Source organism: Glycine max, chromosome 7 (assembly GCF_000004515.6).
Source record: "Glycine max cultivar Williams 82 chromosome 7, Glycine_max_v4.0, whole genome shotgun sequence".
Classification (NCBI taxonomy): domain Eukaryota; kingdom Viridiplantae; phylum Streptophyta; class Magnoliopsida; order Fabales; family Fabaceae; genus Glycine; species Glycine max.
Window position 1 is genome coordinate 8,299,903 of NC_038243.2, and position 15,482 is coordinate 8,315,384.

At 32.3% G+C, this 15,482-nt stretch overlaps 2 protein-coding genes across 2 annotated transcripts; one reads left to right on the forward strand and one right to left on the reverse strand.

Annotated features, from left to right (window-relative positions):
• Window positions 1–1,980: 1,980 nt before the first annotated feature.
• Window positions 1,981–7,681, reverse strand: ALMT11 (aluminum-activated malate transporter family protein). The gene is made up of 6 exons (XM_003529961.5): window positions 7,027–7,681; window positions 5,346–5,483; window positions 4,957–5,226; window positions 4,695–4,831; window positions 4,449–4,595; window positions 1,981–2,725 (listed from the first exon to the last, which is right to left on the reverse strand). Exons 1-6 carry the CDS (start codon window positions 7,436–7,438, stop codon window positions 2,039–2,041), a joined length of 1,791 nt encoding a protein of 596 aa, XP_003530009.2. The 5' UTR covers window positions 7,439–7,681; the 3' UTR covers window positions 1,981–2,038.
• A 6,785-nt stretch (window positions 7,682–14,466) lies between these two features.
• MAT1 (protein) lies at window positions 14,467–15,437 on the forward strand. Its single transcript, NM_001251649.1, has one exon. The coding sequence runs from the start codon at window positions 14,503–14,505 to the stop codon at window positions 15,232–15,234; it is 732 nt and encodes a 243-aa protein (NP_001238578.1). The 5' UTR covers window positions 14,467–14,502; the 3' UTR covers window positions 15,235–15,437.
• The last annotated feature ends 45 nt before the right edge of the window (window positions 15,438–15,482 follow it).

Genomic DNA, 15,482 nt, shown 5'->3' on the forward strand with positions numbered 1-15,482 from the left:
GTGTTTTTTAAATATTATTTGAATAAATTTTTTTAAAAATGTTAATTTCTAAGTTTTTATTTTTATTTTTTATTTTTTTTATTCTCAATATATTTATCCAATAATTTCATCATGGTTTAATCTACCAACAAAACTATGTGAGGGGACTCTAGCACAAACATGCTAAAATGATCATAATTTAGTAACATTGAAAATTAAAATAACTGTAATCTGATAATGTCATTATTTTGTTGCTTTTTGTTTTACGAATACTCTAATAACATTTAATTTTACACCAACTGGTGGAATTCAACAGTCAAAAGTTTTTTTCTTATTTAATTAATTCGAAAACTATTTTAGCTTAAAAATATTTAATTTAACCATAATTGTTACGAGTTTTGACTAGTATATATTAAACATGAAATGATGAAAGTATGAAACCCGTAAAAGTCTCCAAACAATCTCAAGTAATTTCCCCTAGCATGTTATGTGGGACGAATAGTCAAATCTAATTCAGCATGCTTTGATTAGGTAACAGATATTAAAAACAAATTATTTCTAATCCATAACTTAACAAAGAAAAATGTTTATCTTGGCCTTCAAAACTTATATAAGAAAATATATGAAAGCATAAAAAGTGCAAAACCCGTGAAGTTGTATACAATTGAGTATTGAACCATAAAACAAATAATAAGAGTATAAATTTAGTTTGGCAAGAATGAGAATAATGTGTTGTATGTCTTAACAGATTAGACAAAATAAGATACACATTATAGAGAAAATTGGAATATTATAATAAAGAAGGTAAAAATTTACCTTTAACAATTTAGACATGTGTAAAGAAACATAGCTCTAATAAATAAAATAAATCAGAAGATGACTTAATCACTAAAGATAGAAAGATAGAAGAAACAAAAATAAGAATAGGTGAAATTATAAAATAAAAAAGACTTATATGTAATTTTGGTTTCCTATTTTGTTTAATTTGTAATTTTGATACATTTGTTTTAAAAAATTCATAATTTTAATTCTCATATTTAAAAAAAAAATTGATCCTTTTATTTAAGAAAATTCATAATTTTAACCCTCATATTTTTAAAAATTTACAATTTTAATTTAATTTTTTATTTCATTTACACTTTATTTCTTTTATTTTTTACATTATAATTAATTAAATTATTTATTTGTGATACCTTATATGAATATGCTAGATATAAGATTCAAATGAAACAAAATAAAAGAAATAAAACATAATCAAAATTAAAAAAATTTATTAAATAACAACAAATGTCTTTATTTTGAAATAAAATGTTAAAATCATGAAATTTTTTAAAATAAATGAATTAAATATCTCTATTTTAAAAATAGAAGAAACAAAATTATGAATTGAAAAAAATAATCAAAATTACATTTAAGCCTAAAAATATTCCAACTATGATGATTTGTTTGTAGATATGAATCACACTATGGTATCTGTAATCCACGTAACCAAAACTACCAGGGAGGAAAAAGGGAGGGGGGAGAACTGTTCTTTATTGCCTATTATGTTTTCACGATATGCCATCAAAAGACATCCTGATAATGTACTCCCCCTTCCTCTTATATTTTTGCTAAATAATCTTTGTCAATTTAAAGAATTGAATAAATAGTTCATATACATTTTAAAGAAATTTTATGCTGCCATCAAACTACATTAAAAACTATACCAATGATAACTTTTGATTAGCCAATAATATAATCAAACTTACTTTAGAGTGCACAAAAATTAAACCCTATTTTAACAAAATTGAAATATGGATACACAAATTTTGAAGGTTTATTTAAGAAACAATGGGTTTTAAACCAGGTTTTATTGTCAAAATTTAGTTAGTATCAGTAATAGCGCTTGGCAGTTGTTGATTTAACAAGAGGTGAGTTGTCCTTGGCAGGCAAAGCCAATGAAGAATAAATACTCTGAGGAAGAGTTCAGATTATCTAAAGAATCAGAAGAGCACACACAGATTTTGGGATACCGGCATTTAATTTAGATCAGTCCATGATATGTATATGCAGTCATATCTCAGTCCTTGAATGTCAAACAATTACACAACCTGTTCCAAAACCCACCAGATGTTGGTGGTGCTTGCTCAAGAGGGTCCTTAAATTTTGCTTTCTCACCTAACTCTTCAAAAGAATCCACAAGGTTCTGGAGCCTAGCCACAAACTCAATAAGAAGGGATGTAAATGTTGCTAGAGACAATGAACTAGCACTTTCATAGGTTTTAGATTCTTCCTCTCTTGTCCCTGCATCTGCTTTAAATGAAATATGAGCAGGCCAAGATATCTGTTTCTTGAACAAGTTTTCATCACCAACACCTATAGGTGCTGCAGGTTTGTTGTCAGGAGTTGCTAGTTCTCCCCAACTTCTTGGAACTTTGGCAGTTCTGAGGTCAAGCACAGCTTCACTGAGAGACTTGTACTCCAAAAAGTGTCTTTCTTCATTCATGTTCAAGAGGTCTTGAGGATCACCCTCCCCTCTTGGACGGTTTCCAATTTCCCAGCTCTCTGAATTTACAAGGAGGAAGGATTTTTTGTCAATCTTCTGTTGCAATTCTTCTGCTGCCTCGTGAACTTCATAAAGAATGTCTTCCTCGCCTAGTTTCTCCATCTTTTTTACTTTGTTCCCAAGTTCTCGTAGAATTTTGGCTGCTTCAGAACCTAGCTTTTGAACCTCCCTACTAAACACTTGCCTCTTCTCAGGTGGAGCCTATTTAGTAAAAAGGAGGTTGATTATATGTGTATTTGCATAAACTAAAAAAAATGAAGGGAAAAAAAACTAAAAGTCTTGAAATGACAGAAAATTTTCCAACTATTTAACCTTAAAATATCTGAAAATTAGAAGCTTCCTTTATCCCAAGGGAAATAACCACAAAAGAGTAATGCACGAAATCCCTTGAAATTATGAGCATTGGATCAATTAGTCCTTAAAATTATAAAAATGTCATTTTAGTTACTGAAATTATCAACTGATGGTCATTTAGTCCCTAACATTAACGAACAACAGTTGTTTAGTCCTTGAGATTACAACAAAAATAAGAACCAAAATTATCAACATTTGATAATTTAAAGGACTAAAATGAAATTTTTACAACTCCAGGGAAAAAGGACTAATTTAGTGTGTAAGTCAAAAAATACAAAGTAAAAGTAGAGGATGCTTTAAAGGATAATCACTTTCATATATCAGAATCCCAGTTTTTCAGGTGCAGATCTTGTTCCAGTAAGCTACTTTTACAAGTAATTGATGAATTATTTCGCTCAAACTTCAAGTATTATCAAGCAATGCAGAGGGTACCACCTAGCAGTATTCTAATTACTTTATGTGATTAAGGAACCATAACATCACTTGTGGAAGTAAAAAGTAGTGCAACTGGACTACATTACAATGATATATTGTTTTGTCAAGAAATAAAATGGTAAGTTGGCATCATAAAGACTTCAGTGACCAGACTCAATCTACAGGGATGAGAAAAGGCAGCACAGAAGGACTTGCATTTCAAGTATGAAGGACTGACTACATACAAGGTGATCTATTTTTATGTCGAAAATAACAGAAAAAAGGTTTTTTAAGGCAGAAACAATCTACTAAATCACAGTATCTTGGGTTAAGACTTGGCAGAATCTCTAATTAAGCCACTAAGAATAGAAGATTTGGAACTGAAGAGGTTAATAGTGGATAACAAAAGTGAAGACAAGTCGAAGCAATATTAATATTCTGAACATTGGGACCAAAGGGATTGGTAGTGGATTACAAAAGATGAAGCTAAATTTCAGCTTGCCAGAGTAATTTTTTATCCCAAGTCTAAGGTTTGCATTCAGTAGGCATTTCTCTAATCTATATAAAGCCAAATGCCTAAATTTGACGGCCAATCTCAGTTTAGAAGAAGGACAAAACTTAGATGCAATTTGTCGAGTGTTTTTGGTATTGTTCTGTAATTAGAATTGGAAGTTCACCTCAATAACCTATGTCGAGCTTTGTTATTACACGAATTACCATAATAAAACTCTAATTTTGATTGGAGAACAGTACTACAAATACTTAAGGAACTGCAAATAAGTTTTGTCCTTGGAATCCTCAAGTTTTGACCTCTCACATTGCTAGCACCAAACACAACAATTAAAACCAGAGTCATTTCTGACAACCTATTTTGATAAATTAACAATTGTTATTTACAGCAGTATATGGTTCAACCTTGAAATTACCACTTCTCTAAATATTAAACAAATTTAAAATCATTCAATAAAACTAACAAGTTCCGGTGAACTAACAAACTAAAATGGAAATAAATCAAGAATGAAAACAAAATTAAAAGAAGACGAAGCATCACCAGATTTTCATATTGAAAAAAAGTAAATCCCAAAAACCATCCCCCAGAAGAAAACACAAAAATATAGACTCAAAGGCTGTGTGTAACAGAAGTTGCAACAAGTACCTGTATTTCAGAAAGTATACATCCATGCATAGCCATGACCATAAACGCACAATGCCTTAGTGCTCCACTTACTTTCACATAATTTTGCCATGGATATCTAAGCATTTTGTATCGACCATGAGGTGGCTCCCAGACAGCAAAACCCATCTTCAATAAGAAGTTCATAACAATGAGTAAAAAAGATTATCAATATTATTGTTTTTGTGAAAATGAAACAGACAGAAAATGTAGTAGACAATAGTATACCAATGAATCCTCTGTGCTTGTAGATTCAACAGCTGATCTGTAGCCTTTGTAAACCACATCCTCAGAAGCTTGGTACGTGAGAATTTTTGAAGGCACTCTCTCATATTCAATGCAATTAAGATAGTTATTTACAACACCTGAAAAAGAAGCTTAACAACGTTATTCAACACAGAAAATAAGATTATGAAGCAGCAACTAAATGGTAGTAATTATTAGTTGATTTCAAACTAAATGTGAGGATAAAGAAAATATTGTAGACAACCTTCCAATGATGCTGCAACGCCCACGAAATTTTTTGCCACAAGCTTGTGTAGATCCTCACCAGCCCAGATTGGATATATACATACATTTACCCCCAGAGCCACAGCAGCACCCAGTGCAATGAGCAAAAATCTATCTACAGCTGTTTCAACAAACTCTCCTGAACGATACCCTGATACAATAATGAAGCAATAGGTGATCAAGAACACACGGAAACCATATTCATAAGCCTTCATTGTTGGATATTGTTTTGCATATGTGACACAAAATCCTGCCATTAACACATCACAATACTGTCAGAGAACAAGGCATGAGCAAAAAAACAAAAAATAAGTGTCAAATGAATCTTTATCAACATGATAAGAAATATAAGTGATTCAAAATCCTGACCTGCAGTGAAAATGCTAATAACTATAATGGTTTCTTCCCATTTTCCAGCCAATTTTGATAAAAGTCCCATTCCCAAAGCTAGTCCCCCAGCTAACAAAGTCCCCAATCCTCTGTTAAGCCCTTTGCTAAGAGTTGCCCCTGTAGGAGTACATTGTGACCAATTATTGCTTATAAGTTATAACTGAAACAGTGATACTTATTCCTGTATTGACCAAATGGAAAGCTTGAAACTTGGATTTTACAAATGAATGGTTTACTTCAGCCAATGGTTTATGATCAAAATATTGGATTTAATAAAAGATGAAGTACATGAACACAATTGAATTAATAAGCAGTGGTTTTGGAACATGCAGCAGACAAACTAATAACCTATGATTTCATTCATTACAAAGCAGAAGAAACTAGGGAGAATTATATGGGTTTTTTTTCCTCTCTCTAATTAAAATTAGAATGGCATTTGCTTGTCCTTATAAATTGAATAGGACAATTCTACCGAGCATCCTTGAGACAATCATCAAGGAAAACAAAAAATAAAATATATTTGATTTGATAAAGAAAACATTATTACGTTAAAAACACAGATTATTTAATATTTACAATTTAAGAGGGCGAGCCCTGGTGCAGCGGTAAAGTTGTGCCTTGGTGACTTGTTGGTCATGGGTTCGAATCCGGAAACAGCCTCTTTGCATATGCAAGGGTAAGGCTGCGTACAACATCCCTCCTCCATACCTTCGCATAGCGAAGAGCCTCTGAGCAATGGGGTACGAAGTTTTTTTTATTTAATATTTACATTTTAAGTAATTGAAAAAAATTAATAACATTACTGAATGTATCTTAACCACTTCCCTTAAGACACTACACTCGTCAAAAAGTATTGTTCCTTAGCATACTTGGCATTGATTTTCCCAACAAACTAACTTAACAGAACCAACACATCGCTATACCACGGTCAAATATTTTAACCAATTTTCTTCTAGCTAATTATTACCCGTGACCACATGAAAATACCACATTATATTCTTCGCCTATTCCACTTGAAGAAGAGGAACTAAAATCCCAAAAGAGAAGGGAAAAAAATTAACACTCATTTTAATCCATCACGTATACGGATGACAATAATTTGGTCTCGGAAAACAATTTATACTAATCAGACCCTTTAAATGGAAAAAAGAAAAAGGAGATTCCCTAATGAGATCAACAGTTTGGTTCTGCATCACATGTTCCGAATTTTTTAAGTTACTTTTAGCAATAAAAGGAATAAGTTTGTGCAATCTTACCCAATTAAGTAACGTCACGTGCAATTTTAGACACCAAAATGATGAAAAAAATAAAGTGTAGACATGCTACTTTAGATGTTAAAAAACAGCATTATGATTGTTATAAATATCATACACACATATAATAAGAATTTAATTTGAATATAAGAACAATATAAAAATATTTAGATCATTCAATCATATATAATCATTTAGGTTGGAGTAGATGCATAAAAATTCAAGTGCGGGTCCTCATTTCTCCCAGCAGAATTGGAACCTTAAATCGGTTATGATTTGAATCCTTGATGATCTCATTTTAGCAAGTTAAAGTCCAAAAAAGATTAAAATAATCATTACAGAATAAGTTAAGAAAGAGAAATGATGTATGCAATTCGAAAAACCCATGAAAGAAGGAAGGTTGATACCTATGCTGAATTCGAAGACGACAACGACAGTGAGAATGGCCCAAACGGAGTGTTTACTAATGTCCTCAAAGGGCTGTTTCAGAAATATCAAAAGCGAAAGAAGAATGAGAGCGAGTCCCATTTTGGCGGAGAATATGATCTTTCTGGGATCGGAGCGACCCATTTCCCACGCCCTCGCCACCACGTGCTTCGCGGTCTTCCACGCGCCGACGATCCCGTCCGAGACGGCGCGGTAGGAGCAGCAGCTCCTCCGCGTCGGCGACTGGTCCTCCTCGTCGGACTCCGGCAGCGCAATCCCTATCCCTATTTGGGAGTAACCGCCGCCCTTCATGGAGAGCAGCCTCTCCTTCTTCTCCGCGAAGCTGTGGCGGAAGGAACCCAGCTTCGCCACCCTCCCCGTTGAACCCATCATCGTTCCTTGTGTTCCTCTTGTGGTTTCTGGAACGCACAAACGAGAGAATCTAAGAACTTTTTACTAAACGTGAACGCGATTCGGTTTCGGCGGCGGAACCGTGAAAAGTGTTAAGGAGTGTTTGTTTCTCTGTCTGTGTGGTTATTCATATTTGATCGCTGGGTTTACGAAACGTGCCGACCAAAAAGGAATTAAGAATCGCTGGTTTGGTTATTTAGTCTTTGAGTCATGTACATTGCACACAACGTGAGCACATGTACTTGCTTATTACTTAATTGTATTTTGTTTCTCCAAATTTAAGTTTATTCTTCTCATTTTTTAATATACTAACTAATGCAAAAGAAAATTATATACTTAATCAATTAAAAATTGTCTTATATATGTTTTTTTTAAGTATTTTTTATAGAATTTAAAAATTAGAAACTCCAATTTCACATTAAATGTTTGAAACATATAACATTTTCTCTCTAAGTTGTTGTCTTAGTTCCAATTTTCATTAGAAGTCTATCTGTTTATAACATTACCACAAATAGCATTCCAAGTTCCAATGATGATTTTTCTTCTACAAAGTCCATCTTTGTTCAATAAAAGATCATGTTTTTCTTCTGAGTTGAAAATACCCTAAAATAAGGTATATTTTGTTCTTCGTCTTTCTCTCTCTCATTGGATTTTTGTTCTCTTTTGCTAACTACACAAGTTATTGCAGGTGGCTGCTCTACCTTCATTGTTACTAACAATGAATTCTCCTAATGAGAGATCATGTTTAATTTTATATTTCATCTAACTTGTAATAAACTAATTTTGTCACACACATCACCAAAATTGCAACAATGTTGTAAGAGTCATTTGTTAATTTTATGTATCAAAAAAATTACTTCAACCAAAGCTTTATTATTGATCATTACTCGTTAGCATGTGTTAGTGTTTACTTCCTCCACTTATCAAACAACGTATATCATATTCTTCGGTATATGTTAAGGATATGTTCCTTTTACTATTTTCCTCATACCTTAACTTCTATCTTTCACTTGTATTGACTCCGTATGTAGTATATATACCAAATATTTCACAATGTGTTGCTGAGCCGTGGTACCAATATTTGAGACACAATGATTTTAGTGCTCGAGATGAGATATGCTTCTATTTCAGGACTAATAAAAAATTATGGAAGTTGGTAATCAGAAAACAGGTGGCTTGGGATGAGAGTGACTCTGATTGAAGATGACACTGCATTAACTTATGTTTAGATTTGTTTTTTGACAAATTATTATGTGGACCTTGCTAAAGTATTATGTTGTAATTGAACCACCTAACCTTAGGAGACATTTTTTGCTTTTCATATTTTGGTCTATATGAACAAGCTTGCAGTCGTATATGGTTATTTACTCATTGTTTAAACATTTAACGTGATTTTTGATATATACTATTAAATTATGCAATGCAAAGCAACATGGACTGCTATCAATGGTTATTACATATATCAACACTCAGAACGGTACCATTTTGGTAACCATTCCTATACATCCATCCTACCTATATATAAAATTCTATAAACAAGTACACTAAATTAATATTTGACAAATTATCACTAAGGAAAACACTCTTTTCAAATTCGTTTTAAATGTAATACATAACGAGAATTTTATAAACAGTCTATCTAAAACTTTCTGTTTAGAAATCAAGAAGTTTATTAATAATACCTTTTAACATAAATAATCGTAATCATTTGATAGGAAACCAAAGTATTCAACCAATCAGAAATTGAAATAAAATAAAATAAAATGAGTGTAAATTACATTCTGTATTAGCTATTATCATAAGTAACCAATAGTAGGTAGCAAATTACTCTAGTTGGTAGGAAGTCTGAGGCTAAACCACACAAATGTTTAATCATAGGCTTAGTGGGAAAGAAAGAAACAAGAGAGAATGCACAACTCACCATTCTTCCTTTTCTTCACTAGCTTCTAGTCACTATCAATGGTGAACTATATCCAAAATCTTCAACAAACTTCAACAACATGAATCCTCCTTGAATAACATATATAAGCCGGATGATGATAAATAATGGACGAAATGGGAGGGCAAAAAGCACAGTTTCTTGAAGATGACAACTTACCTCCAACATGAAGAACAAAACACATATCTTCTCCACCTAAGTTTGAAGGAAAGTTTCTTCCTTTTTACACTTTACTATATGTTAGACTCAATATTCAAAAACCATACTTTACTATCTTATTTGATCCATACAGGCATTCACGTACCATTATTTCTTCTGAAACAGTATTATGTTACTACTATTGCTAGATTGGTAGATATAGGGAAGTAGTACTTCCCTATATCTACCCGTTTCACTTTAAAAAATAGAAACCCCAGTTTCACTTTAAATGTTTGAAACAAATAACATTCTCTCTCTAAGTTTTTGTCATAGTTCCAAGCTTCATTAGAAGCCTCTCGGCGTATAACATTAACACAAATAGCATTCCGAGCTCCAATGATGATTTTTCTTCTGCATAGCCCATCTTTGTTTAATAAAAGACCTTATTTTTCTTCTGAGTTGAAAATGCCCTAGAACAAGGTGTACCCTGTGCTTCGTCTTTCTCTCTCTCTCTCTCATTGGATTTTTGTTCTCCTTTGCTAACTATACAAGTTATTGTTGGTGGCTTCTCCACCTTCATTGCTACTAACAATGAATTCTCCTAATGAAAGACCATGCTTAATTTTATATTTCATCTAACTTGTAATAAACTAATTTTGTCACACACATCACCAAAATCGCAACGACGTTGTAAGAGTCATTTGTTAATTTTATGTATCAAAAAAATTACTTCAACCAAAGCTTTATTGTTGATCATTACTCATTACAAAATTTGGACCAGGCAGATGGGTTATGCAATGGAACTAGACTTATCATTGTCACAAGACTTGGTGCACATGTGGTTGAATCAGAGATTATTACTGGCCCCAATATAGGACATAGGGCATACATACAAGAATGAATATGTCTCCTTCTGATTCTCCATGGTCATTCAAATTAATTAGAAGGCAATTTTCATGTATGGTTTTATTTGCAATGACCATTAACAAGTCTCAAGGACAATCTTTGGCACATGTTGGATCGTATTTACCAAACCCAGTATTTTCTCATGACCAACTATATATAGCACTTTCGTGAGTGCAAAGTAAAAAAGGGGTGCATATTTCTTATTCATGATAAAGAAGACACTCCAAAAAATACTACTATTAATGTAGTATACAAAGAAGTCTTTGCAAACTTATAGAGAAGGTATGCTTCCCAAATTCTTATTGTTACATATGCATTACCATTAATGTCATTCATTTTGTATATAAAACTATAAGAAACATGCGTATAGACATCCTAGGTTTAGTAGCCATCTAATTTTTTATTGATTTCTTTTTCAGCATATTAATTTCCATTTCAGCAACGTATAATGTACTACATATTTAACTTTGTCACCGTTTTTATAGGTTTCAACATGCTCACTTTTTGAAGAAGTATCAATACACATTTATCCCCTTTATCAAACTTCCAAACCATTACCTTATATTGTTTGTAATTCAAACTTATTTTTGTGTTAATCATATATGATATACCATATAATATGTCATCACAATATGTATATAGGATATAATATTTTGTTCAAATGTTTACTTCGATGATATTATTTGTAATTTTTTTAATATAATTAAACTGCCAACATATATTATCAAATATCAAATATTATTATTAGTCCGAGCTTCGACACGGACGAAGTTCTAGTATCAAATAATTTATTTGTTTTTTATTTTGTTTTTTTAGTAGAATGTTTTTTTTTGTTAAAAATGAAATGAAAGAAAAGGGGAGAAAATTGAACAAAAAATATTTTTTTAAAATTATTAATGACATCAATCTTAAATAGTTTAAAAGATCAAACTAAAACACAAAAAAAAAAAATAATCAAACTGAATCAAAACAAAAAATCACAAAAAAAAATAAAGGACCAATATAAACTTATTTAAAAAAGATAAAAGATTACACTAAACTAAAAAAAATAAGATAAAAGATCAAATTACATTTTTAAAATATAAAAAACGAAAATAAAATAAAATAAATGACTAAATCATTTAGCCTGTTACATACTTTAACTCATCTTTTTATTACATATTGTGATTTGTTAACAATTTTAACCACTTCATTTTTTTATAGAAAATATGTACGTGTCAGAGTACCAAATTTTTAAATTACTTAGAAATTTAAAAGTCATCATATTAATTTTCTATAAATTGTCATTAAATTATGAAGTCGACGTTTTGTTTTCCATTATCGGGCAACTTCAAAATTGTCATATGAATATGTGGCTGCCACATTTTACAGCTGCCTCTTTTGAAGTTCAACATTTAGTTTTCCATTCGAGCTAATAACAAATAGATTTTCATTTTCGAAAGTTGTGACTGAGTTATTGCACATGCTTATCCAAATTATGAAAGTGATGAGTTCTTGAACTTCTCTATATTGAAACTTGAAAGTTGAAAGTGGCTGGCAGATGGATTCATCATTCATTGAAAACTTTTAGTCCGTGTTCTTTCTTTCTCTCTTTTATTTTTTTAAGGTCAAAAGACGTAAAGATAAAAATAAAGGATGTGTTATTAATCAATAGAAACATTATTAATTAATATTATATTTATTATTTTATTTATTTTAATTTATGTTTATTTTTTAAAATATTTATTGTAATGTTATATTTGTAATAATTAAAAAAGAGAAAAAAAATAAAAATTAAATTATATTATAGATAAATAATAATTTTCGTCTCCGAAAATGTCACATGAATAAATTTATCATATTTCTTTTTTACTTTTAAGACTAAAATTTAAATTTTTCTTTTAAAAACGAATTTATTCATAGTTTACATATTCAAAAACGAAAATTACAATCTATCCTTTATTTATTTATTTCCAGTAAATCAAACACTGGTGTTAGACTCTATATTACCCCAAATTCGGCACTTTTTTTGCAAATGATAATAATAAATTCTAAAAAATTAAGAGGGTTATTGAGTTTGGTTATCCGATAAAATTTATTTGGAAAGTACTGTATCTCTAATATCGATGAATTTTTTTTATTTCTATCCAAGAAAAAAATACTCGATTAGAACGAGAAATGATTACTTGCAAGGTTATGACTGTAGTGGTTGTTGAACACATGGTGCTTAGTAAACAAAACAATAGCATGAGTGGGTGGACCAAAAAAGCTTCATAAATCCCTTCTTTAGTTTTTTATTAAATGCCAGATATTATTAATGAGAATCAAAAGGAGATACATCACATCATATGAAATGATTTGGTCCTACTGGTAGGAGACTCTCTCAATTCAGCAATCATCTAAATAGGTAAAAGACAAAGCAGCTAAATGGTGAGTAGTTTTATTGCCCCATCTCTTAATGAATAACAAACTATGAATATATTTTGGGGTAAAACTCTGCATTTCCATTATTGCTTCATGCATTTTATATTGTATTTGGAAAACTCATTCTGGAATCCAAATAAAACTGTTTATGCCAATAGTTAAAGTGTAGAAAGTAACAACTCATATTTTGTGGTTGAAGTTAGGATATTTCATTGAGCATCACGCACAATTAAACCCAATCCAGTTCATGTATCCTTTCTAATTGCAACATCAAAATTGATTTTATGAAGACCATCTGGAACTTCTTCCATGCTATCATTCAACATGAGCTTGACTATTCAGACTAGGTGATAATATTTTGAGGCTAAACACCTTGCTCAGCACCTGGCTACAATCTAGCTTTCTATTTTTAAAAACACATTGATTCATATCAAACCAAATACCCCAAGCAATCCCTTCTTTATGTTAACAACTATAGCTCACTAAAATTAAAACGTGGGGAGTCTTCTTTTAGATTTTACTTTTTAAAAGTATGTATTAACTATAAAAAAACAAGTTTTAGAATTAATCTTGGAAAAATAACATTTTTTAAAAAAATTTAAAGAAATGTATAAGTAAAAAGTGACTGCAAAAAGTAAGACCTACCCTACTTATAACAACAAAAAGTAATACCTACCCTACTCATAACACTATCCTGGTTAGGATAGCCCAACCCAAGTTACATCAAGTAGTCCCGCTTCATTATTCTACCGTTATCTGTATTGCCGACGGCCAAAGCTATATGGACAGTATATATTTCATAGTTGGGGATCGATATTGAGAATTTCATCCTCAAACCCGAATCTCAATTTGATTATTGGGGAAAATTTAATTTCGATTTTGATCAATTTGAATCGGAACTGGTCCGGAATAGACCTCACGAATTCAAGATCTGGTTGTCATGCCTAATTATCTGTATTGCCGACTGCCAAGGCTATATGCACAGTTTATACATCATAGTTTGTGCTAATATAAGTTTTACTATTATTTTACAATATCTTACATTAAATTTATTTTAATGTCATCTTAAAACTTCAATTAACTTCTAAAAAAACTTCAATTAACTATGATTGTAAACGTTATACTCACGTCCAAATATTTTTTATAAGATTGATATTTATTTTAAATTACTGATATTGGTTGTTCTGATGTGCATGCTAAAACTTGTACAAAATACAAATTATCAAAATTTAACATGTTTGCCACTAAACTTTTTTTGTGACTATTTCGGGATTCTTGTATCTTTTGTCAAATTGTCACAGGTGCCACGTTCTTTTCGCCCTTTCAGTGACACAAAATCCAGAGTCACTAACACCGCTTAAATTCAAATCCATCCATGGCCCAGCTAGCTAAAGACTTATCCATTTGGGCCGCACGTGTCAAACCATGAATCAGAAAGCCACGACACGGGCTTCACTCAAAAAAGACACCAACACGTGTCCATGCAGTGGCAGCTACATCCTTAACGCCACACGGCACGTGTCAGACTTTTAAGTCTCCTTCACCGGATTTTTATGCTTGGTTTCCTATATAAACCTCGTGCTTGCATCCATCTTTCATCATCCAACATCACACACAACTACAAGAAAGAACTTCCTTATAACCAAAACCAACAACAACTATGGCAAGTTATCAGAAGCACTACGATGATCAGGGTCGCAAGGTCGACGAGTATGGCAATGTTGAGAGGCAAACTGACGAATATGGCAACCCGGTTCATGCCACTAGTGTCACTTATGTAGCCACTAAAAGTGTTGGTGGCTACAATGATGACACTAATAAGCAACATGATACCACCGGTGTCTATCCTGAGAAAGATACCGGTAGGCATCATTTTGGTCGTGGTTACGATGGTGACACTAATAAGCAACAACATGATGCTATTGGTGTTTATCCCGGAATAGACATTGGTAGAGATCATGAGACTACCGGTGTTTATGGCCTAAACACCGATAGACATCATGGAACGACTGGTGTCAATCCCGGAATAGACACCCATAACCAACAACATGGGACTACCGGTGGTTATGCTGGTGACACTGGAAGGCAGCATGGGAATACAGGTGGCCTTTACTATGGAACCGACACCGCGGACACAGGAACCGGTCCTAGAAGTGGAAACACCGGTGGCACCGGTTATGGAGGCACTGGTGGTACTGATTATGGAACAGCTGGTGGCACTGGTTATGGAAGTGGAACTGGCTATGGAATCAACACTGGGGGTGCGCACACTGAAGCAGGGTATGGGAAGGAGCATCGTCAGCATGAGCAATCTCATGGTGGTCAGCACGAGAAGAAAGGGATACTGGACAAGATTAAGGAGAAGCTTCCTGGAGGACACAGTGACAAGTAGATGCATCGTGCATGCATGCATATAGTATATATATAATATTGTTGTCTTTGAATAAATTTGCTGCATATGTACTTGGAGGATATAGCATATGGTTATAGTATATTATATAGAGGAATAAAAAATGTATGCCTGTAATGTAAGGGTTCTCATATACATGGCTGAAATATAAAGCATAATAAAGGCATTGATGTTGTGCCAATACATATGTTGAGAGTTATTGGGCTTAAGCCTACGCGGTTGTGGAGCAG